General features: G+C 54.3%; 7 protein-coding genes across 7 annotated transcripts; 3 read left to right on the top strand and 4 right to left on the bottom strand.

The window, feature by feature from the left end:
- Positions 1-691: 691 nt before the first annotated feature.
- On the bottom strand, positions 692-3,467 carry SODALDRAFT_283277 (serine/threonine-protein kinase CLA4; the record flags this gene model as incomplete). Its single annotated transcript, XM_028608395.1, has 4 exons — positions 692-1,101; positions 1,169-1,268; positions 1,338-2,433; positions 2,494-3,467. The coding sequence occupies 4 exons, from the start codon at positions 3,465-3,467 to the stop codon at positions 692-694; spliced, it is 2,580 nt and encodes an 859-aa protein (XP_028463723.1).
- Positions 3,468-6,336: 2,869 nt separating this feature from the next.
- Positions 6,337-9,050, bottom strand: SODALDRAFT_328303 (glycyl-tRNA synthetase). Its single transcript, XM_028610657.1, has 2 exons — positions 7,112-9,050; positions 6,337-7,009 (listed from the first exon to the last, which is right to left on the bottom strand). Exons 1-2 carry the CDS (start codon positions 8,711-8,713, stop codon positions 6,614-6,616), a joined length of 1,998 nt encoding a protein of 665 aa, XP_028463722.1. The 5' UTR covers positions 8,714-9,050; the 3' UTR covers positions 6,337-6,613.
- Positions 9,051-9,705: 655 nt separating this feature from the next.
- Positions 9,706-11,153, bottom strand: SODALDRAFT_337162 (hypothetical protein; the record flags this gene model as incomplete). Its single annotated transcript, XM_028612655.1, has 2 exons — positions 9,706-10,858; positions 10,990-11,153. The coding sequence occupies 2 exons, from the start codon at positions 11,151-11,153 to the stop codon at positions 9,706-9,708; spliced, it is 1,317 nt and encodes a 438-aa protein (XP_028463721.1).
- A 728-nt stretch (positions 11,154-11,881) lies between these two features.
- On the top strand, positions 11,882-13,890 carry SODALDRAFT_328300 (Brix-domain-containing protein). Its single transcript, XM_028610656.1, has 3 exons — positions 11,882-13,036; positions 13,141-13,321; positions 13,408-13,890. Exons 1-3 carry the CDS (start codon positions 12,096-12,098, stop codon positions 13,543-13,545), a joined length of 1,260 nt encoding a protein of 419 aa, XP_028463720.1. The 5' UTR covers positions 11,882-12,095; the 3' UTR covers positions 13,546-13,890.
- A 143-nt stretch (positions 13,891-14,033) lies between these two features.
- On the bottom strand, positions 14,034-15,492 carry SODALDRAFT_337160 (solute carrier family 35 member E3; the record flags this gene model as incomplete). Its single annotated transcript, XM_028612654.1, has 4 exons — positions 14,034-14,094; positions 14,161-14,351; positions 14,477-15,106; positions 15,175-15,492. 4 exons carry the CDS (start codon positions 15,490-15,492, stop codon positions 14,034-14,036), a joined length of 1,200 nt encoding a protein of 399 aa, XP_028463719.1.
- A 3,384-nt stretch (positions 15,493-18,876) lies between these two features.
- Positions 18,877-21,420, top strand: SODALDRAFT_328298 (dtdp-glucose-dehydratase). The gene is made up of 4 exons (XM_028610655.1): positions 18,877-19,321; positions 19,431-19,569; positions 19,703-20,238; positions 20,395-21,420. The coding sequence occupies exons 1-4, from the start codon at positions 19,297-19,299 to the stop codon at positions 20,970-20,972; spliced, it is 1,278 nt and encodes a 425-aa protein (XP_028463718.1). The 5' UTR covers positions 18,877-19,296; the 3' UTR covers positions 20,973-21,420.
- Positions 21,398-22,658, top strand: SODALDRAFT_362762 (hypothetical protein; the record flags this gene model as incomplete). Its single annotated transcript, XM_028614492.1, has 7 exons — positions 21,398-21,525; positions 21,582-21,602; positions 21,682-21,715; positions 21,994-22,090; positions 22,163-22,251; positions 22,324-22,458; positions 22,584-22,658. The coding sequence occupies 7 exons, from the start codon at positions 21,398-21,400 to the stop codon at positions 22,656-22,658; spliced, it is 579 nt and encodes a 192-aa protein (XP_028463717.1).
- Between the last annotated feature and the right edge of the window lie 444 nt (positions 22,659-23,102).

Below are 23,102 nucleotides of genomic sequence, written 5' to 3'. Positions count from 1 at the left end.
GATGTACTGTACGGCACCAAAACATATGAGGTACCTATACTATCCGTAGTTTCAGTAGGTATGTTTAAGTACCATAATGTACACTGATTACTCTCCACACAGTTTGGTTAACCACGCCGTAGGGTTCGCACACGGAGTACCACCCGGAAAACGGCTGCCCAGCCACATACGACTCAAAATCGCAACATCGTTCATTATTTCGTCCTGTTCGTTTTCCCCTAAGAACGCCTTTTGCCCATTTCATCCATCGTTTAGCTCTCGCGTGTCATAAGTAACAGGAACAGATCACCAAGACCTCACAAGAGCCCCTTCTAGCATCTACGCCGCCGCTGGATCATGCTCTCCTCCCATCTTGCCGCCTCTGCCTCCTCTGCCGCCTCTGCCGGGTCTGCCTCCTCTGCCTCCTCTGCCCCGTCCAGCCCATGTCCTTCTTGTTTTCATGTCAACCGTCTCATGTCTATCCACCGGCGAGGCGGCATATTTCTTAGCCCCTGTACAAAGTATGGGCCAAAGTGCCAAATCTCCTGTCTTCCAAAGCCCCTCCTCGTCAGGCCTTGGACGTTCATCGCACCCAATGGAGGCGCCTTGCTCAAAATGCTTGCTTGCTTCTGCATTGTCGAGATGTGTTTTGTTCTCTCCTCCGAACCACTTCCATCTTGTGTATCAGGTAGGAATACGTATCGGCTGCCCTTTACTTGGCATGCTTCTTAAAGGCCAACAGCTCCGCAAGGCTAGCCAAGGGGCAACCGTGCTTGAGGAAGTCGTGCAAGAGCAGTTCCTCGGCCGAAGCTCGGCTCTTGACGTCCACGCACAGGCAAACCGACAGGAACGCCTTGAGCTCCTTGCTCAGCCTCTCCGGCTTCTTCAGTCGTGGCGTGCCGTTGGTCGCAATCAGATACAGAGCCTTGAGCGGTTCCTCGTTGAGGTACGGCGGTTCCGACTCGATCATCTCAATCGCCATGATGCCCAGCGACCAGATGTCTACCTTGGGGCCGTACTCCTTCTGCTTGACCACCTCCGGTGCCATCCAATAGGGCGTGCCCACCATCGTCGCCCGCTTCGACTTGGTCTCCGTGAGCTTGGCACAGAAGCCGAAATCCGCTTCACCGGCGTTAGTCTTTTACAGGTCTGGCTGACCGACTAAATGAATGGGCGGCTTCCAACTTACTAATCTTGACGTTGCCACGAGCGTCCAAGAGAACGTTGTCACTCTTGATATCTCGGTGAATGATATTCTGGGAGTGGAGGTGCTGGAGGCCACGGCAGGTCTATGGTTTTGATTAGCGGGGACAAGCGAGTTGGGGGGGATAGAAAAGAAAAGAGAGTGCCAATCTTACCTCCAAGCATATGGTGGCGATCTGCTCCTCAGTAATGGTTGGATTGTTGTCAATGACATCGGTCAGTGCACCTCCCTCCATATACTCCATGACCACCCAGAGCTCCGAGTTGTTGTTCCGCAGGAAAGCGTCCAAAAAGTTGACAATGTTGGGATGCCTGCTATCCTTCATCACCATGATCTCGTTCACGATGAGCTCCTTCCTCGGCTGGTGAGCGAGGTCCATCTGCTTAATGGCAACCTGCGCGCGCATGCCCTGCGACCGGAGCACCTCGCGCGCAATAGGCGACGTCGCACCCTCCTTGATCTTAGCCACGTAGACCGATCCCGACGCGCCTTGTCCGATCTTCTTCTGCTTGGAGTAGGACAAGTTCGGATCATCCTTGGACACCACCTCTCTGAGTCGGGCCATGACCTCACTCTCCGACATGGTCGACATGCGCACGTCCTGCTTACGCTCAGACGGCGACGGCGACGGCTTGGCCAAAAGCGGTGCCTCGGCCGTCTTGACCGGATCGGCCTGCTGCGGAGGCTGTGCCTTGTTCACATTCAGGGGCTTCACGGGCGCAGGGAGACGGGACGCCTGCTGGGCCTGGGCTGGGCCGTTGGCTCTCGGTTGACCGGCACCGGCCGCGCTGACGTTAGGATACCGCGGAGGGCCGGGCTGGTCGGGCCGGTCGGGCCGTGTCCGTTGCGCCTGCGGATCACGCATGGAGCCAGACGCGGCTTGCGACGCCATCTGGTTCCGTGAACCAGCCGTCGGCGGAGAAGGAGCTGGCCGTTGGGCGCGAAGACCATTGACCGGTTGGTTCGACGGCTTTGGTGCCGGTGGTGCTGCCCTAGAGGGGTTATATCTGTCCGTTGCAGGCGAAGACCCGGCATAGCCTCCTCCGATCTCCTGTTGTGCGAGAGGCAATTTGGACTTGGGGAGCGACGCATTATACGCCTCCAACTCGCGGCGGCTGGCCTCCTCCGTCTCTCGCTCACGCTGCCTCTGGGCTTCCAATTGCTTCTGACGCTGAGCCTCACGTTCGCGCTGCTCCCTCTCTCGTTCCTTCTCCCGTTCACGTTCACGCTCTCGTTCCCTCTCGCGCTCTCTCTCGCGTGCCTCCTGCAATTGCATCTGTTGACGTTGGATCTGCTCCTGGGCTTCGGACATGGAGGGCTTCCTGGGTCCTTGGGCCGCGGACATGGCACTGGTGTTGCTCGCCTGCCGTTGCATCTGGGAGGGCGGCATGGGCCGGGGCGGCGCCACTCCCGCGCCGCCACCGCCACCGCCCCCGCCATAGCCGAGCTGTTTATTTTGCTGGCTTCCCGGAGGCGGGGTAGGTGTGAGGCTGGAGTATTGAAGAGGGTTCTGTTCGCGCTTCTTCAAGTCGGAATAGAAGTCGAGCGCCTCAAACACGGCCTGGGGGTTGCGCTCGTAGTCTTCCTTGGTAATGGCTGACGAATTCAGCAACTTGGACCATTCTGGTGGCAGTCCGACGAATTCGCCCGTCTGGGGGTCGAACCCCACATGCACGGCATGCGAGAAGTTTGTGGGGTTGCTGACGCCGCCCATTCCGGGACACGACCCGTAAATGAGATCGATCCAGTCGTACAGGTCATCGTCGCTCTTGACTCGAATTTGCAGCGTCTTGGTCTGACCGTCATCCTCGCCGGGGCTGTTGGAAGAGCCATTGGCGTTCCGTTTGATTTCGAAGATGGTGCCCGCAGCTTCGACGCGGCCCACGTTGACCACGTCTTTGAGGTAGAGGGTATAGGCTACCTTGCCTCCTTCTTGCTTGTGGAAATCGAGCGACTCTTTGCGGAGAATAAGCAGTCTCTGCTTCCAGGGGTTAATGAAGTTCTTGCCCTCCTTCACCTGCGCCCAGCCCTCTTTTCTCACGGCGACACCGCCCATACCATTGGTCTGGTTGGAGTTCTGGCGCGCGATGGGTAGTGAGATGGTGGAACCGGTGTATGTGGATGTTGCCGTGCTCCGGACGGGGGATATGGTCATGTTGGCCATGCTGCCGGGAAGGTTGGTATTGGGAGTGAGATTGAGGCGGGGGCGATCGGTAGGAGGTCGAGGAGCCGGGCCAGGGTTCATGAACTGGCCGGACGAGTACACACTGCTGTCGTTAGCCATTGTGGAAGAGCATGGGTGTGAGTAGTAAAGTGGTCGAAGTGCAAACAAGGCTGCCTGCAAAGTAGAACACGCGGGTTTCTCGAGAAGAAAAGGAGAAGATTCAGAGAAGGTACTGGGGCAAGGTATCCAGGCTCTAGGCAAGAATGGCGAGGAGAAGAGAACAACCCAAATCTTCTTCCTATATACCTAGATTGTAAAGTACCCAAGGTAGGTAGGTAAGGTAGGGAATAAAGGACACAAGGGGAGAGTGATGAGGAGTTAAGGAGGGGAAGGCAGCATCAAGGAGAAGGCAGGTGCGTGATCAGGAGGTGAGGGCAAAGGGGAAAGGAAAGTAAGGTAGGTAGGTAGGTAGCCAGCAAGGCGGTGGAACAAGTATCCGAACAGTAACCAGTAAGTGGAAGAAAGTACGAATACAGTCAGGGTCACCCAACTGCACTGCACTGCACTGCACGCCCTGACCAGCCTACCAGGGCGCAATCGAAATGAACCCCACTTATACTCGGCCATGACCACCAGCTTGGCCATTATGGAGTGCTGCGTTCAAGCTATTGCAGGGAGGTAATAAGGGAACAAAAAGGGGCTGCCAAGGAACAAGAGAGGGACACCGAAAGATGTCATCTTCATACCTGTTCTGAGAAGCCATTATGGTAGCTGGCTCTTGATAGTGCTTTCAATCAATTTCTTTGCGTGGTAAGGTAAGGTAGGTAAGGTAGGTAGTGAGCCAAACCAACTGTATCTCGATAAGGTGCCTGCCGCTGTTGCTAAATTAAAGCACACGACGTTTCACGGCCTGGCTGATTTGTGGTGCCTGTAGTGTAAAGGGTCGTTTTGGCGCGCGCTTTTGATTAAGTAGGTTATGATATCGCGGCTGCTGGTAACGTGATCAATCCGGGGTTGATCATAGAAATGCGGTGGGTATCTCGATAAACAACAAAGATGAGGTAAATGGATGAAAAAAAAAAACCCCCCGAAAGAAAGCCGCCAAGTCAAGGAGTACCCGCAGAAAACGTAGTCGAGGCCGAGAACGAAAGCATTTGTTCGGATCGCGGCTAGTGGACGACGCGCCGACGGCAATGCAGTCCGACGGGGTCCTTTGGAGGAGACGAGGAGTTGATGTTGAGCGCGCTGCCCCAGAGAAAGGAATCGGCGTTGAAGGGCTAAGGTCGCCGCCCAGGTGGACTTCGGACGAGGGACGATGTACGGAGTAGCTATCTGTCGTCGTCGTCGCAGCAGATGTGACGAGCCCAGCAAAGAGAGGGAAAGGAAAGGTGAGGGGAGAGAAAGAGGATAATGTTTCGGGCAAGTGAATGGCGGAGCCCGTTTAGGAGAGGAGGGGGATCTTTTTCGGGTTTCTTCGTAGGCTGTCAACTGGGAGAGGGGCCGGAATCGGTCCTTAGTTCGTATTACAGTAGGGAGTCCAGGTACCTCTGTCGGATCGGTGGACTGCGGAGAACACTGGGTATCCGAAGGTCTACGGAGTGGTACACCCTTCTTCGTCTGAAGAGGTAGGTACTGTACCTTTTTTAATAAGAACGAGAGACTTTGAGGGTGGAGACAGTCGGGCATTTAGGCTGGCGGAAGACCACACCAAAAAGTAACACTTCCCCTGACTTATATGTACCCACTACCTTATTAGACTAAACGTTGCTTCAGGGGTCTCGCTCTGATACCTGCTACTTAGGGTGTTCGATTTGGCGGAGAAGGGGACGTAGCGCCGGCAGCATAATATTGTAGGAAGTGCGCTCCGTACGAAGTAACAACGTACGTATGTGACGAGGTTGGATCATAGTATGGGCATTCACTGTCTCTTCCAATATTTGCCCGAAGCATTGGTGAATTTAGGGGTCAAGAACTTCTAGGTAAGTCAGGTAAGTCAGGCAAGTCAAAAGGACCAAAGCGGTCTACATAGGTAGTTTGATTAGGTTGGTATATAAAGTGCTTCACTCCTTTTGTCAGGCCACCACCTATTCATACAGCTTCATTCACACTGTGTGTAGACTTCAATTGGATGCTCGCCGCCAATTGACAAACATCATCTCCGCCCGGCCCATTTCACCACAGCGTCGGTATCTTAGGCAGTACGTTGTACAGCACTCCGTAGACAAGGTAGTTTTGGATCTGGGATGGGGGCTTATTAGAATGTGTTCCTGTACGTTCAATAACTTCTCCCTCCGCCCACTGTCTCTCTGTCTATGCAACCCGCACACGCCGACTCTTATTCTTGAGGCCTCCCCTAGCTCCTTCAGAAAAGGGGCCACGGGCGAGACGGAAATACCATTCAAAAAGGGATGTACTGAGGTACGTTACCGGTACGTTGTAAGCCCTCCCCTCCATTACGAAAAGGCCGGCCTATGAAACGGCCCCGTTAGATCTTGCCGCATCCATCAACACCAGTCGAGGAGAAGTCAAAGCGTTTCAAGCCTCACGGGCTTGGCATCCCCTGCGATGAAGTTATCCGCCCATCTCAGCCTCTCGTTCCGACAAACGCAGAAAAAAGTCAGCTGATGAGCGGAGACGTCTTGTCGATCACTATTCCTAGTCCATGCATATAACCCGGCCTAAGAGGCCTTCTCTCGTAAGGTAGGCTGTAACGGCGTCTAAATCGCTACCACGAATACAACATACTTTACAAAAAAGCCCTCGAAACAGAAACGGTTCCCTAACGTCGCACGTGCACGATATCCCTGTTTCGGATCCGGCCCATTTACCCAGTGCGATGCGTCCCTTGAGTTACGGGTGTCGAAATCAGTACGTTGTATGGAGTAAGCACCTAAATACCCATTAAGTGCTGAGTCACAGGAGGGATTGCATGAGCCGGTGTTTCCGCTGGTGTGCGTCGACGCCATATTCTCGTTTCCGGGTTTTGTTTCCAGGACATCGTCACAAGAAATGTGATTGATATTCAACACAAAAAAGTAAGAATGGCAGGCGGACTAACTTCCTTGAGACTTGTGATCCTCTTCTCAACAAATTACACGTCTTTCTCTTCAGCAACTCCATGACCCGGTGTATCAAAGCCAACCGGAGCCCTCTATGCTGTCTTCGCAGGTTGCTCAAATGATCTATACACTTCCGCATCCCCAGTCGTCTTGGTCTGTCTGCGCATGCTTCGCGAGTGTGCTCTCCACCCGACTACCGACTACCCTCTAGCGCACAGCGACATCCACCTCCTGGCCCTCAAAGGCCGGGAGCTCCGCCTCCACATCCTTCCACTGCTTGGTGCCGTCGACGATGCTCTGGACCGCCGCCACGATCTGGTCCTCGTCGGCGCGCACCTGCTTCGTAGAATCGCGGTCTCGCAAGGTGATGGTCGAGTCCTGCACCGTCTGGAAGTCGATCGTGATGCCCAGGGGCGTGCCCAGCTCGTCGTTGCGGCTGTAGCGCTTGCCGATCGTCGCCGACGAGTCGTCCACGCGGCTCGAGATGCCAAGCTTGCGAAGCTTCTGCGAAATCTTCTGGATGAAGGGCTTGAAGGCCTTGTTGGCCGAGAGTGGTATGATCAGAACCTTGGTGGGCGCCACCTCCGGCGGGAATGAGAGTACCTAGTTCAGGTGTCAGTCAGCCCACGACATCTTCAGGAGACTTGTAGAAAAACACGTATAAAGAAGAAAGAAAAAAAAAGGCGTGGGAGACGATAAACTTACACCGCGAGCCTCATCTCCACCATCACTGGCGCGCGTCCAGTAAGAGTGCTCAATGAGCGAATAAAGGATGCGACCGATACCAAACGAGGGCTCAATGACATTGGGCGTGTACTCTCTGGTGTTGATAACGTTCTTCCGGAACTCGATCGTAACGAGGTCCTTGGTGATCTGTACCTTGCCATCGCCGACACCGGCGATCTCGAGCTCCGTGTTGCCCGTCTCAGTCAACTGCTTGGCCAGGGCCTCGCGCTGGTCCTGGGTGGTAGCCAGGAGAGCGGTCTCGACCGCCTTTCCGTCCTTCTTGAAATGGGGTCCGAACTTCTTCTTCTCGATTTCCACCTCCCACCGCTCTTCAATGATCGGCTCATCCAGTCGCTCCCTCACGATCAGGGGGGCGCCGGTCTTCTCCTTGTGCACACTCAAATCGTACGCGCTCCTGTCCGCACAGCCGACACACTCAATCCAGCCCGAGGAAGTGAAGAGCTCGGCATCCCAGCAGTCAGTGGCGTAATGAGCCATCTCGTTTGCCATGTGCTGCCGGAAGCGGAGCTTGCTCTGGTCGACGCCGAGCTTCTGCAGGAAGAGGAAGATGCGCACCAGGAAGTAGCCGAGCGTCTCGTTGTCGACGACCTTGTTCCGGACGGCGTCCCCAATCGTCATGCGAACGAGGTCCGTCTTGCCGGACAGCTGCACATCCCGCGGCAGGAGGTCAAGCTCGATGTTCTCGATGTCGGCAAACTTGGGGTGCTGCTTGCCACTCTTGGGGTCGACGTAGTGCTCGACTTCGGCCATCAGGAACTCGCGCACACGCAAGAGGCCACCGCGGGGCGAGATCTCATTCCGGTACGACTTGCCGATGGAGGCCGAGGCGAAAGGCATCTGGCCCTGGTTGAACTCGAGAAGCTTGGCGAAGTTGAGGAACTGACCCTGGGCCGTCTCCGGGCGCAGGTAGCCGGGAGAATTACTGCTGGGGCCGATCGAGGTCTGGAACATCAGGTTGAAGGAGACCGGAGGCGACGGCTGGACGCCGGTGGCCGGGTTTCTGAGGTCATACTTCTTGATGAGCTCGCCAAGCTCCTCGCCATTGTAGTTGTCAATCTTGGCGAGAACCTCCCCGTATTCCTGCACAACCGCATCGTCAAGTTTGACGGCCTCGGTCTTCTGCTTCCTCTTCTTCTTCTTGGCATCGGCCGCTGGCTCCTCTCCGTCGACTTTTTGTCCGCGCGCCTCCTTATCGCCGTTCAGCCTAGCCTCCAAGACATCCTCGACGAAGTGGTCGGCTCGGAGAATGTCGCCGTTCTTTGGGTCCTTGCACATCCAGTCGGCGAACTTGTCCACATGGCCACTAGTCTTGAGCACCTCGAGCGGTGTCAAGACCGTGCAGTCGACCTCGAGCATGTCCTCTTCGAGAACGAAGTGCTTGCGCCACAAATCGATAATGTTCGCCTGCAGCGCACAGCCGGGGGGGCCGTAGTCAAAGAGACCGGCAGTGCCGCCGTAGATCTCGAATGCCGGGGTGAAGAACATGCGGCGACGCAGCATGGCATCGAGGACAGGGCGGTCGAGGGGCTGGCCCTTGAGGGTCGTAGCCTTCGAAGTCATATTGGGCTGCTTCTTTTGCGGCACGAAGACTTTGGCTCGAGAAAGTTGGCTTGTGGTAGAAAATGTGCGATGCGCGGGGGGCAAATGGGCCTGCCAGACTTCACAGAAGCTGGATTTTGAACGAATTGAAAAGGATGAAAGGGAAAAGTAGCGAAAAGAACTCATCCACCTCTCGGTTCAACGGTTGCTACACGAGGAATGCAAAGTGACTCACCAGCCCTGGACCGTAGACACTTACTCGATCGAGGCGGCGGAAGAGAACAGGGTAAGTGCAAAAGAGGTTTGCATGGAGGGGTTGCGAAGCAGTGTGACGGTGACTCTTAATATGGGCGTAGGTGTGGAGAGCGGTACAATAGGTCCAGTCCGTCTCTTGTTTTTTTCCTCCATAGGTATATATTTGCTGCAAGCCCCGCGTCTACATATGCACGACACGCGTGATGGGGCGGGGAGGTACCCGGAAAATCCTTGCTCCGATAAAAGGGATGGCCCGACCAAGCACGACTCGAACTTCGTACCGCACCAGGGGCTTGACTCGACTTCCCCTCTTCTAGCCGAGAAATTTGCCTTTCGGATTGTGAAAACCACCCTTATGTACCCCCTGGCAAGTAACCTTCCCCTTGACAACATTGCTTGATTCCACGTACCTTACGAAGTGGACTGCCCTGCAGAGCAAGCCTACCTTACCTAGGTAGATCCCCTACCTACTACCCGGGAGGGGGGGTTTATAGGTTAGAGCTCGGATAGAGACTTTTGCTCTGACTAGAGCCAGGACAGAGAAATTTCTGTCGATATGATGTTCTAAGACTGTTGACAGACTGACAAGTTATCGGGCTCTGTCCTATACCCCCCCAAACCCGGGTACCTTAGGTAGGTTAGTACTTACCTCCAAGTCCATACAAAGCAGCCAACTTCCTGAATACCTAGGCAGATTATGAGATTATGGATTTTCTATAAAAAGATTTTGCAGAGCTTCTTCCGTACATTATACCGTCTTATCGGCCTCCCCAGCCTGCTAGATACGAATGACAAGCATCCCATCCGTCAAAGTATGGTGATCTTGCCGAATCCCCGTATCCGGCGCTTCTCGCAAGGTATTCGAGGATCATGTTGCTCCAAAGCCAGCTTCCAGGCCCTTTGCCCGGGTGTGTCTGGTCCTTGTACAGCATAGAAAGCGAGGTGATGATGCGTCCCCACTCGAACACCTCGTGGTCTGCCTGTTCAGCAACCGCTCTCGATAGGCGGTCCAGCTCGTAGATACTCGCATCCGTGGCGTCGCTTTCACGGTGAACCGTCATGGCCCTGAACATGGTAGGGACGTCGGGGAATCGCTCGCTCAGACGCCGTACCATTTTCTTGGTCCGCGCTGCCACGAAGCGGATCTCCTGCCACACCAGCTGCCTCTTCCGCTCGCCCATGGGGTCTTCTTCGCCGAAGTGCGCTTCAGCCGCCTCCCACAGCGCCCGCTGGTCCCACAGGCCGTTTTGCCACAGCAACAGGTCTGGCTGGCCGGTCGGTCCCCGGCCGGTCGTCTCCAGCAAAGGAGCCCACATGGATTCCCAGCGTTCCTCGAAGGCAACCTCTTCCATGTCCTCCATCCACCACCACTCGGGCTTGTACGTGAACGAACCCGGGAAGTGCCAGTGAATGAGTGTCAGGTTCAGCGTCGGGATCGCGCAAGTGGCCGTCGTGTGCGGCTTGGGCTGCCGCATGCCGCGGCCGAATTCTTCGCAGAGGAATTGGATCATGAACCTGTCGACCGAGTCTCCCAGTATAATGACGCGCCGACCCCATAGCCAACCTAGGCCGCCGTCATCCTTCATCTCCGCAAAGTGCGCCGCCTTCTGCTTTTTCATCTCGACCTGCACGGCATTGCCGCGGCGTTTGTCTTCCGCAAGGGCCAGTTGCATCCACTGTTGCGGGTTGGAAGTAGATTGGAGGAAGGCGGGCTCTACCTCGGTGCGGTTGAAGAATACGTCCATGCCCCCAGGCGCAGGGTACTCTGCGTAGCTCGGAACATCGCCGTCGAGGAATTCTTGTGTGTACGGTATCCAGCGGGTGTTCTTGTAATCGTCGGGATCGATATAGAGATAGCCAGGGCGGCGATAGGGGTCGGCGCAGTTGTAGACCTCTGTGGGGGAAGCGTGTCTGCCAAGTGAGGAGAGTCAGCGCCGAGCTCACATGCTATGCCACGTTGGGATCTGAATCGGTCCACCCCTGGCCATGCACGGTTGAAAGGGTCGAGCTCGCCAAGACAGATGTGAAGATGAGGAGCATACTTATTGATCGCTGAACCTATTTTATCCTGCGCCTTTTGTGCATAATCCCATGAAGCTTTTGAAAACGACTCGGAAAAGATGAAAATAACTATGAAAAGACAGGCGCAGCATGCAATGAATATGCTGATGGCAAAGCGTGTCGTGCACCCTGGGGCGGACAGCATGGCGAATGTTCAAGAGACAGAGTCACTGGGCATTTCTCAGACGAAGAGCATTCGTAATATAAAAGGGAGGGGGTCGCTACTTAAAGCGTCTACTGTAGTTTGTAGGTAAAAAGTAATTCCAGAGTATTTGACCAAGGGGAAGGCTAAAATAGGGGGTATGGAGTGCTGCCGCTGATCGGCAAGGGGTATAAACCTGCAACCGATCGGCAGTAGCAGTACACGTACAATGAAGATGAATGCCGGCACCGGGAAGTGATCGGAATTACTTGTATTTTCTGCTTACCTAGGTAGGTACAAACGTGGTAATTAAAACGGCCTCAAGGTCAAGGAACGGGAATTTTCCCCTAGGGCGTTTCGACGAACCACAAGCCTTACCTTAATTACCCTATACCTGAAGGTAAGGTAGGTGGGTAGAAGGTGTCCGTTTTCCGTCGCATCAAAATTATCGTCCATCTTGGACTTCGAGATCTCCAATCAGGTGTACACCGTACTCCGTACCTACCTTATAAGGTACCTTACATAAGCCCACCCTTGCTCGACGTGGTACAAGTACCTCAGGTACAGACCCCACTGTAGGTACTGGTTTCTCAGTCTCATTGCTTTATCGCCCGACGTCGAAATCAAATTTTTCTTCTTTTGAATCGAAGCCTGATTTCAAGGGGTCAACTGATGCTGAGATAACTCAATCTCATCTCATCACTTGCAATGGAATTTTAAAGAGTTGGTCTGCGCCCAGAAGACGATTATACACCGTAACCCCTGGCCTTTCCGATATCGACTGTGGGTACGGAGGACTGACATCGGTACACGTACTATTGTCAAGGAGGTGGGGCATGTGAACTCCACTAAAATTTCTATCCTTCAGATCTTTTTGATAGCAGACTGGAAGAAGCATCAACTCAATCAGAACCATTTTGCGCACATTGTTCCGCCATCGACACAATGGGCGCCCACAAAGGCAGGAAGCCCTCCTCGGGAGACTCCCTCTCAAAGAAAACTAGTAACAAGCTGAAGAGGCAACAACTTTACATCCTACACAAGAAAGACAAGGACAAGGAATTGCGCGAGCAGCGGTTTCGAAGGAAAAAAGAGGAAGACAAGGACCCCGAACTTCGAGCTGCCCGACTCGCCAAGAACAAACCGCAAACCCTCGAAACGAAACGAGTATGGGATGACGTGGACGACGACGGTCTGGGCGTACAGGTCGATGTCGAGCAGCTGAAAAGGCGGCGGCTCGAAGAGGAGGAGCGAGCGCAAATGGGGGCCATTGACGAGGAGGAAGAAGACGACGACGATGACGACGACAGCATGCTAGCGTCCGATGACGAGGAGGGCGAGGATAACGAGGCTAAGAAGGAAGCCTTGGAAAGGAAACGAGAGAAGCGCGCGAAACGAGATACCAGCCTGGCCCCGTCCACGACCAGTACGAACCTCGACCTCACGCCCTCGTCGCTGGCGGCCAAGTTCCCGACGCTCTTCACCGACATTCCCCCGCCCACGCCCAAAGTCCTCATTACCACTTCCTTGAACTCGACGCTGCACAACGAGGCCGACGTCTTCTGCACCGTCTTCCCCAACTCCACCTACATCCGACGCACCAACCATCGCTACGGCCACAAGTACTCGCTCCGCGAGATCAGCCGATTCGCCGCCAACCGTGAATACACAGCCGTGGTCATGCTCCGCGAAGATTCCAAGAAGCTCACTGGCCTGACCGTCGTGCACCTCCCGTCTGGCCCTACCTTCACCTTTTCCATCACAAACTTCATGGAAGGCCGCAAGCTCCCGGGCCACGGCAACCCCACCAACCACTACCCTGAGCTGCTCCTCAATAACTTCAAGACTCCTCTTGGACTGCTCACCGCTAAGCTGTTCCAGACACTGTGATTAGCCCCCTGCTCCCCTACCCACTTGGCCCCTCCCAGGGGGTGGGCGACGAGAGAGATGGGAATTATGCTGACCAGTCTGCCTACCCTTGCTTGTACAGATTCCCGCCCCAGCCCGAGTTTCAGGGGCGTCAAGTTCTCACGATCCACAACCAACGTGATTTCCTCTTCTTCCGCCGTCATCGGTACGTATTCCGAGACAAGCGAGCGACAGAGAGGAACATTACCGGAACGGACGGCAAGGACATGGAAGGTGTCGAGGGTATTCGGGTAGGATTACAGGTAAGTAGTATCTACCATTCGTCTTTTTTTCTTCATGCTCCGAAAGGGGCCTGCTGGGGTATCGATTCTGATGTAGAAGTGTCCAGGAGGTGGGACCTCGATTCACGCTGAAGCTGAGAAGAGTGGACAAGGGCATCGGCCGTGCGGGAAGCGAGGGCGACGATGCGCTACAGTGGGAATGGAAGGGCAAGATGGAGAAAGACCGGAAGCGCTTCAACCTGTAGGGCGATGCGGTTGAGAGATACCCCCTTAAAAAGACGATCCAACGATGAACAGGATGACAACATTATTTCTGAGCGAAATCCATATGGGTGTGTGTCTAGTGAAAGCGATGAACAGTGACCTAGGCCGTTATGAAACGACCTGCGAATTTGGTGCGCCATTCACGCCATCTCGTCTGCGCCCGGAAACTGAAGAGTGAAGAAATTTCGAAGAGGGCGGAATATATCCAAAAACGCCAATGCATGCAGAAAAGAAAGCTAAGTAGAAAAAAACTCCCCATGTATGCCCTCAGTTATCTATTTTGTCCGTCCATCCCTCCGGTTTTCAAGGATCTAAAAATGTTGGGGGTATCTAAGTATATACAGAAGAAGCGAAGGGTTTGTCTATAATTCATCATGGTATGTCGTAATAACACAGGTGGAATTGTCTATGTTCCCCCGAGAGGGCAAGACGGGAAGAAAGCACAAGTAGAGCAAGGTCGCCGCAGCTCCTACTTTTGCTGCAGTTGCTGTCGTTCTTTCCGCTTGTGCTGTAGCATGACAGCAGAGTAACTGAGATGCGCGTCAGCGGTAGTTCAACAGAAAGGAGCAGGGAAAGAGGCGCAATAGGGAACCCACATGATGATGCCACTGATGGCAATGAGGACGCCAAGGATGGACTTGTCATGAATGGCACGACCCGAGACCATCCACCCCAGGGCCACAATAGCGCATGTCTTCACATGGCCGACAACCGTGCTGGAAACCGGACCTGCCTGGGCAACAATGAAGAATTGGGAGATGTTGAGGACGGAGGCGCAGAGTCCAGACTGAAGAGACGGGTCACTGATTAGCATCTTGGCCATACTGGAAGGTGGGCGTGGGAGTGGGAGACGGCAGGTGGAGGGAAGCTTCTGAGGGCAAGGACACAGAAGGGGGGGGGGTTCAAACTTACAATCAGAATGAGGATCCAGCGGGGCAAGGGGACCTCAGTCCAGACGGGGAAACGGTCGATGAATGGAACCAGATAGAGGAGCATGAAAGCGGAGACGGGGGCTTGGTTGTACAGGAGCTGCATGCTGGACATCTTGAGCTTGCGGTGGTAGCTCCCAATCCAGACGGTGTATAGGGATGAGGCGAAGATGCCGGCGAAGGCAAAGATAACGCCGAGCATGGACGTGGTCTTGATCCCAGAATCATCAGTAGGGCGCGAGTCGTAGTAAGACACTATACCGACGCCAGCGCAGGCCGGGACCAGGGACAGGACGGCGGCAAGGGGCATGGTGGCGCCATACAGGACGAAGTTCATGAGTGCGACAGTCGGAGTCAGGAGGATACGGGCGATTTGATAGAAGGTGACGGAGGAAAAGGCGAGTGAGAAGTTGGGGAGAACCACGTTTAAGCACATAGCGACGGACAGCGGGATGAGATCCTTGATGCTGGCACTCCGGGGAGTGAAAAATGCGAAGCGAGGACGCGAGAGGATATGGAGGGTCAGCCAGGTGATGAAGAAGTGGAAGGTTGCGAAAGAGAGCTGGAGGAATTTCAGGCCAGGGTCGGAAAAGATGGCCTTGTTGGCGAAGACCTGGAAATATCAGACTAGTTAGTTCACAGACCCCAGAACAGAGAGGTCGAAGGAGGGAGCCATCATACAATGCCAACCGTCGCAATCGTGTTGACAACCATCCATATGAGGGCAGACTTGAAGTTGCTCTTCGGAGTCTCGCTTTGCTCTGTCCTCCGTGGCAGCAGCCTGGTGTGTTCGTTTGCCTCCTCGTCGCCGTCGTCACGGCGAGCCTCCAAATCGCAGGCTCGCTTTAGCTGCGGGAAATCATCGTCTAGTTCGTCCTCGAGAGGGTCGCTCTTGAGCAGGTTATCCCTTTCCTCCAAGCTGCCGGTAGCCGTTGCAGAGGAGGCAAAGGACGGCACCCGTGATAGAGTGGGCTGCTGCTGCTGCTGGTCGTCAGACATGATTCTGCTGTGGTCGCCGCGGCCAAGCAGGCCTTCCAAAAGGCTGAGGAGTTAGTCGGCGGTATGGACGGACGGTCGATCGTAGGTCGGCAGTGGATGTGGTTCTCGGCGGTGACAGGCGATATAATAGTACGGCTATCGAGATGGGTATCGACGAGCAGTGAAGTCCTCCGTGGGGTGTCTTAGGGTACCGGTTTGTGGTGTCAAGGAGATGGAGAAGGAAATCTGAGAACTAGAGAGACGGCAAGCTGTGACAATGATAAAACATGGCAAAGGCAACGCCATGTGGATTGCTGGGATCACAGTCGACTTTATTGATCTTTGTTGCCACCGGAACGTAGCTTCGAAGTCCCAGTCCAAGTCCTAGCTCCCCCGTTGCTGAAGACCCGACGCGCCGGCATGACCGTCCGTGTATCTCGCAGGGCCAGAATCCAGAGAAAAGGCGGTGGTCGCGAGACCTCGTCGTGAATAGCCGTTGGGTCCATCGGGAACCCCCCCTGCGCCCAGCGGACGGCCAAGCCGACAACCCCAGTGCAAGGCTGTGGGAGGGTTCTCTCAAAGGGACCCGTTGCTGGGTACAGTAGGAGGCGTCGGCATTGCTCCGGGTTGCAGACACGACTGAGAAGGCACTCTGCCACTGTCAGATTCCAGAAACAGTATCTGGAGCGGGAGAGGTATTTTGGGGACGCCGTCCACCATGTTAGAGCACCTGTACCTCATTGTCACAGAGCACCACTCTCTGCAGAGGAAGTACTTTAGTGTACTTACGGTCCGTGATCCACTAAGGTACTACCAGGGTAATGTACAGCTTAACATGCGCAGGGGCTCCCCGCAGTTAGTTCCTCGTCCAACGGCCTGGGGACAGTCGGCTCAGGTACAAGGCACAAGTCCCATATACACACCAATCCGAGGACTTTCCAGGTGCGATGAGCCTGCAGCCTTAAGGTATTTTGGGGTATATCGTCACTGGTACGTGTCACTTGTACATTGCCGGAAATACTGCGTGCAATTTGTTAAGGCTGCCGTTGACCCAGTCTGAGGGTCCGATCGACCAAGGCGGTCCCCCGAGAGCACGACGCTGCTCTTCCGAAGCCACCCCCGACCACCTAGGTAACCTGCCCGTCGCTATATCCTACCTTGTTCGGTACCTGTCCCACGACAGTCACCTATTCTAGGCAAGACCGCTTGTTCTGGAGATCGCTGGATATTTTGAAGGTTTTTCTTCCCCGTTCATGTCATCATAAGCCGGTCACACCGCAACTACTGCTCCATCGCAGTTCACGATCCTCTAGTATAGCGTGCGAGACCGAGGCGCACTATCTTCTCGCTTTCAGCCCAGCTTGCGGACCACAGCAACATTATTTACCGGGTTTGTTTCTGTTCTCCATTTAGGAAATTGGGCATTGCAGCTTCTGTAGGGTGGCCAACGTATTAAACCACATGGGAAGATGCCGCATCTGGTGGCAACTCTCCATCCGTGCCTCCCGGCGTCGTCCATTTGCCACCAAGCCCCTCAGTATTTAAACTTCGCGATCGCGAGGCGAGCGCGTTCGAGTTGCTACCTAGATTATTAAACTTTCAACGGCCAACGGCACGAGCACCACGTGCATTCGCTCCTGAATTTCTGGGAGCATGGTAGGACATGTAAGATCACATCGTCCCCGTATCACCAGCCCAGACATTCGCTTGTCTGGAAACCCCTCAGATTCACAAGTAACCGGAATAGGCCCGTCTTGTGGCCCAGTGGTTTTTGAGCTCCGAGACTGTCCTTGCCATCGACAACCGTTACATTGACAGACTGGCAGTCGACCAGCGTTGCCTTCTCAGATCACAGTTATATTCACTTGTTATCGTCAGCTTTAGGTCGGAGGGTTTATGTCCAGAGACTATGAATGAGAAGCATGGCTGCAATGAGACTGGCTGGTTCACCAAATCGCAAGAGCCATCGGAATGCCCGGCATGCTTGCCTGTAATTCTTAGGGACAAGAGAAGAAGGCGCGAGACGAGCGAATACGGCCCCCGCCAGTGCTCCTCAGCCTCTGGAGGGCGGTCCGTTGTTTTACGGAGTTTCCGACGTTGATGTCAGGGTGTCAGGGTGTCAGGGTGTCAGGGTATAATTAGCTTATTTCCAATATTAGCAGGCTGGTGGATCCGGGCGGCTGTAAGGCAAATCGCTTGTTTCTCCCTTTTCCCAGCCCGTGCACAGCTGAGTAAACCGTGTATGGAAGGTCTGGAAAACGTAGAAGGCCCGCATTTCCTCGGACGAAAGACCAGAATACCACGAGTTACTTTACGAAGTACATTTCATCCCTCCTGTCGGGAATTAGATCCTTGACTTCCGCCAGTTTCACTGCTCTACGAAGTACGGTACGAAATAATTATTTCGTTGGAGTATTTCGTGGAACCATGGAGGCGGCGGTGCAAAACACTTCCTCACTGGCCTACCCTGTACATGTACATTTGCGTGTCAAGACGACCCCAATTCTACGGATCTGTCTAGGTCCCCAAATCGATTGACCTGCTTCGAAATCGTGCGCATACCAGTAGGTATGCAGGTACATGATGGCTTTCCGAGTAGAGTCCCAGGGCATAGATAACAACAAAGGCGAAATGATGCCTGTACTTGAGGCCAGTCGGCAGATGTGTGAAAAATCGAGGGCCATTTCAGCGGGAACAGAGGGAGGCGTTCACAGTCCTGACGAGCCGCCGCTCGCCGGCGGAGAGCAGACCGCAGCCAAATGACCCACAAGAAACACGGGTTCCATTTGATCCCATTGCGATCCTTTGACCGGGCGCCGAGACGACCGGAAGACCGGGGGAGCAAAAGACTCCAACTGCAAGGGCCGCCACGTGAGAATAAGCAATAGAGGATGCCGGCCGACCAGTGAGATGCATTTCGCATGCGGCCGGACATGGCCCCGATATAGACTGTATAGACTTGCAGCATGTGCGGATGAAGATGGTTGTTGGCTGTTGGCTGTAGCGTTGTGCCCCGAGACCCGCCCCGGACTTGGACGATGGAGATTGATACAGGAACAGGAACAGGAACAGGAACAGAGAATCAGCGAAGGCGCCCCAGCCCACCTTTGGACCGGTTGGGTTTAGCTCGCCCAGGTTAGGAAGGGGAGGGTTCGAGGAACTCCCATCAACGGACGGAATCCCGGCAGGGCGCCATTCGTTCGCACGGGGTCTCAAACGGCCAACCTTTTAAAAGTCACGGCGATCCCCCGTGCTTCGTATTCCATCTGTACGGTCCTGTATTCTCCAAGCAGCTTTCTTGTCCTCTTTTCAGCTATTAGTAGCCAGCAGCGCCCATCCCCAAGCGAGCCAGATACAGCATTTAAAAGACAGTGTCCATTATCGAAGCGCTTCTTCCGTCTTCTGCTTGGCTTTTGCCTCTCAGCCACTCGCCACGTCCAACGCATATCTCGTTATCAGTTTATTCTTTTCTTCTCTTCAGATTGTCGATGCCGCAGCGCAACCAATAAGAGCGGAAATTCATACTAAACCAAGAAGGGACAAAAAAAAACCGAACCGACGTATCAAAGTACTCCGCTCGACACACATCTGCCGACGTCGAACATCAAGTAGTGGCCTCAGACGCACTGGTGGGAACGTTACTTAATCGAACGCCGCACTAACTCCTCGATCTCCTGCCGCCACTCGAGGTGAGGCTCTTAAGCTTGAGTCGATTTCGATTCCGCTTCGGCTTGCGTTGGTCGCGTACGGCATATATCGCGAAGAACTCCAATCTTCTCGCTCCACTCTCCCCATCTTTCCCAGACTTCACACATCGCCGTCGCAATGGCCCCTAACGGAACTACCACCTGTGAGTTTCCTATCGCCCTATGCTGCTAATGCTGCACCCGACCCCCTAGGACTGGCCCCTACTCAGTCGTGATGGCTTTTCGTTGCTAACCGCTCCTTCCCTCGCACAGCTCGCGGCCATCCCGCTCGCAAGAAGTTCTTCGAGGACTTCGGCATCTGGAAGGAGGCCCCTCTTCTGACTGGCACCACCAAGTTTGAACCCCTCCCCCATGTCAAGAATATCATGGTCACAGGTGGAGCTGGCTTCATGTAAGTTTCTCCCCAAGACCTTTTCCTTTCACACTGTCACCTGGTCTCAGAGTACACGAATGAGCGATGAGCCTAGTGGATAGGGAAAAGCCACCCTCAACGGGCAGGACAGTCTGGCTGATTTCAAGTGTAGCGCTTGCTGGTTCGTCCGCCACCTTACCATGACCTATCCCGATGCGTACAACATTGTCTCCTTCGACAAGCTCGACTACTGCGCGTCGCTCAACAATACCCGTGCCCTCAACGAACGCCACAATTTCACCTTCGTCCAAGGTGACATTACTAACCCCAACGAGGTGCTCAACTGCCTGAAGCGCTACAACATCGACACCATCTTCCATTTCGCCGCCCAGTCCCACGTCGATCTGAGCTTCGGTAACTCGTACGGTTTCACCCACACCAACGTCTACGGCACCCACGTGCTCCTCGAGGGCGCCAAGAGCGTTGGCATCGGCCGCTTCATCCACGTTTCCACCGACGAAGTCTATGGTGAGGTCAAGGACGACGACGATGACCTTCTCGAGACCAGCATTCTGGCCCCGACCAACCCCTACGCCGCCAGCAAGGCCGCCGCTGAGATGTTGGTCCACTCGTACCAGAAGAGCTTCAAGCTCCCCGTCATCATCGTGCGGAGCAACAACGTTTACGGCCCGCACCAGTTCCCTGAGAGTAAGCGAACCCGATTCTTACCGGCCTATTTTTCCTTCTCCTCTTCTTTTCTTTTCTTTTTCTTTTCTTTTTCTTTTCTTTTTTCCCTTTTTCCCCCCCAGCCCCAAAGCCCAGCACCCCCTTTCCCACCTGCCAGTTGCTGACATAGACCACCAGAGATTATTCCCAAATTCACCTGCTTGTTGAACCGTCGCCAGCCCCTCGTCCTTCACGGTGACGGCAGCAATACCCGGCGTTACCTTTTCGCCGGCGACGCGGCCGACGCATTCGACACCATCCTGCACAAGGGTCAGATCGGCCAGATCTACAACGTCGGTTCCTACGACGAGATCTCCAACCTGGAGCTCTGCAGGCTGCTCCTGAAGGAGCTCAACATCCCCCACGAGACCCCGGAGGACTTCACCAAGTGGGTCAAGTACACCCACGACCGCCCCTTCAACGACCACCGGTACGCCGTCGACGGCACCAAGCTGCGCCAGCTCGGCTGGGACCAGAAGACCAGCTTCGAGGATGGCCTGAAGATGACCGTCGACTGGTACCTCAAGTTCGGCGAGGAGTGGTGGGACGACATCACCCAGGTGCTCACGCCTTTCCCCATCGTCACCAGCCTGGAGATCATCGGCGACAAGGAGCCCGTCTCGGACAGGCCTCTCGTCAAGACGGTTCCCGAGCCGATCAACGGCAAGAAGAGGAAGATCGAGCGGGCCAACGGCGTCCATGCTGTCCCGGTTTGAATACGATGAAACGGCAACAGGCAAGGCACGGATCCCGCCTTGCTCTCTCCCCCCCACTTTTTTCTTTTTTAGAAAAGAGAAGTCCACTAGACTCGGCGTACTAGATGGTTTGCATAGAAGCTGGAAGCGTTACATTGATGGCATGGCATGACTTTCGGGCGAGCAAGTTCAGGAAAGCGAGAGCATCATCTCCCATTTCTTTTTTATATTTTTTCATTGCGCTTTCTCAGCCCGTTTCTCTTATTGTTTCTCTCGCGTTTCTGCCGCGTTATGTATCTATCATGTTCCATGCTTTGCGGGGATTCCCACGATGACTTTTTTTATGGGGGACACATGGCGCTTGGTTGAACTTGCAGCATATAGACGCATTGGAAAGCTCATGTGCCCTGGGCCGGGCTTTGCTGTAATCGATAGATTTGAATGCAATGAATACACTCTGCTTCGTGCACCTACTTCGTGACCTGGAAATGGTCGTGAACCACGACGTGCTTCCGTCGGGATGGCCGACGCCCTCTCATTCCTCGAAAAGCGCAAAGGAAGGAAACGATGACAGGTGAAAGTCAGGTAATGCAACCTCACCCAACATGCTGAATTGTCCAGCTAAGCCAGGAGCAGTACGCACGAGCAGGGGTCACAGGGAGTAAGGAGAAGAGGCAATATCTGACAGATGTAGCGATGGAATTGTAACAACGGTGGGTGGTTCATGAAGCGCACCGTGCTCTGACTCCCGCCAGGACCATTGGGTGACAGCGGGAATTTATTTAAGAAATGGGCCGGTCTCCGCTGGAAATTCTTGGGTTAACGTTGAGGAGGAGCACTCTTTATTGCTGTCCAAACATCCATCTCCGTAACCGTACTTCCATCCATAAGGTTAGTTTGTAAGGTAGGTATGGCATGGCAACACCAATTAGACTATCCTGTTCAAAGACTTATATTATAGGGACCCTCCTGATACTGCCTAACTCATTAATCTGCAGACACGCGTACTCAAACACTCCGGAGTCAACCACGGGCTTGTTAGGCGTCTCGTTTCCACGATGCCAAGGGGTACTTTCAAGCTAAGGAGAGAGCCAACGGGGCGCTAAACCAAGCCTATCCCCATTGCAACGTCGAAATGCGTAGACAACGTGGTTAAAAGGTAAGGCAGCCTTACCTTATTCGCTGTTTCGTCAAGTCGGTCCGTGCCAAAGTCGTTTATGGGATGGACGTCCCAGGTCCAAGTCTGTGGTGGACGAACCGAGCCTCGGCTTCTGCAGATAATTACCTACAGACATGCCCAGTCCGCTACTCGGTCCCGCTGGCATGTGTCGTATTCGTACTTTGTAGTTGCCCATCTGTGCATGTGTTGTAGCTCCCACGCGACAGCAGCATGGGAAAACCGAATGCGTTTAACTTGTACGGACTTCAGGACTGTCATTTCGGGGGATTAAGGGAAATCTTTGGGGCCCAACCAGACGACCGACGGTATCCCATGCCCGCATACCCGGTCACCTAAACCTGCATACATGTACATATGTTGATTAAAAGGGCGCTGGGCCCCTCTCATCGGGTGCCCCCCGTCCTGTATTACGAAGTGCATGCCTATACATACATATACATACAGCACCTCAGGAACGCTACCAGCGAGAACGAGGTGAAAATGTGTATGTGTCGACAACAAACGGCACGGAGATGAAAATGGCCTAGGAGCGGCGGTGACAACGAACCTTGAAAGTAGGTAGGCGAAGGATGAAGTAATAGAAATAGAAACCCCTATTGTGAGATAGGTAAGGTATAGGTAATGAAGAATTAGAGGCTTTATCCAAACGGATGGGATCGGACCACCAGAGTCGTACAGTATCTGTACTTCAGAGGAAGTATCCGTACAAGTCGTAGCTAAGGTAGCCTAATACCAAGCCCCTGGACCCTGACACACCAAGGGCCGCTAGCTTAGCACGACCGAAGGACCATTCCATTTCCGTCTCAACTAACCCAGACGTATTTTTTTTTTCCTTCTTTTTTTTGCGGGGACAATGCACCCTGACTGGAACCAGCCCAGCCAGACAAGACGAGGATACCTCCACAGCAAACTGGCGATGCGCGCACCAACCACTTGGGCGGCTGATGCCTCCCCACTGGGGCCAGCCCATC

The sequence above is a fragment of the Sodiomyces alkalinus genome (genome assembly GCF_003711515.1).
Source record: "Sodiomyces alkalinus F11 unplaced genomic scaffold SODALscaffold_10, whole genome shotgun sequence".
Taxonomy (NCBI): Eukaryota; Fungi; Ascomycota; class Sordariomycetes; order Glomerellales; family Plectosphaerellaceae; genus Sodiomyces; species Sodiomyces alkalinus.
The sequence above is the reverse complement of the archived record's forward strand: the minus strand, read 5'-3'. Positions and strand labels throughout refer to the sequence as shown.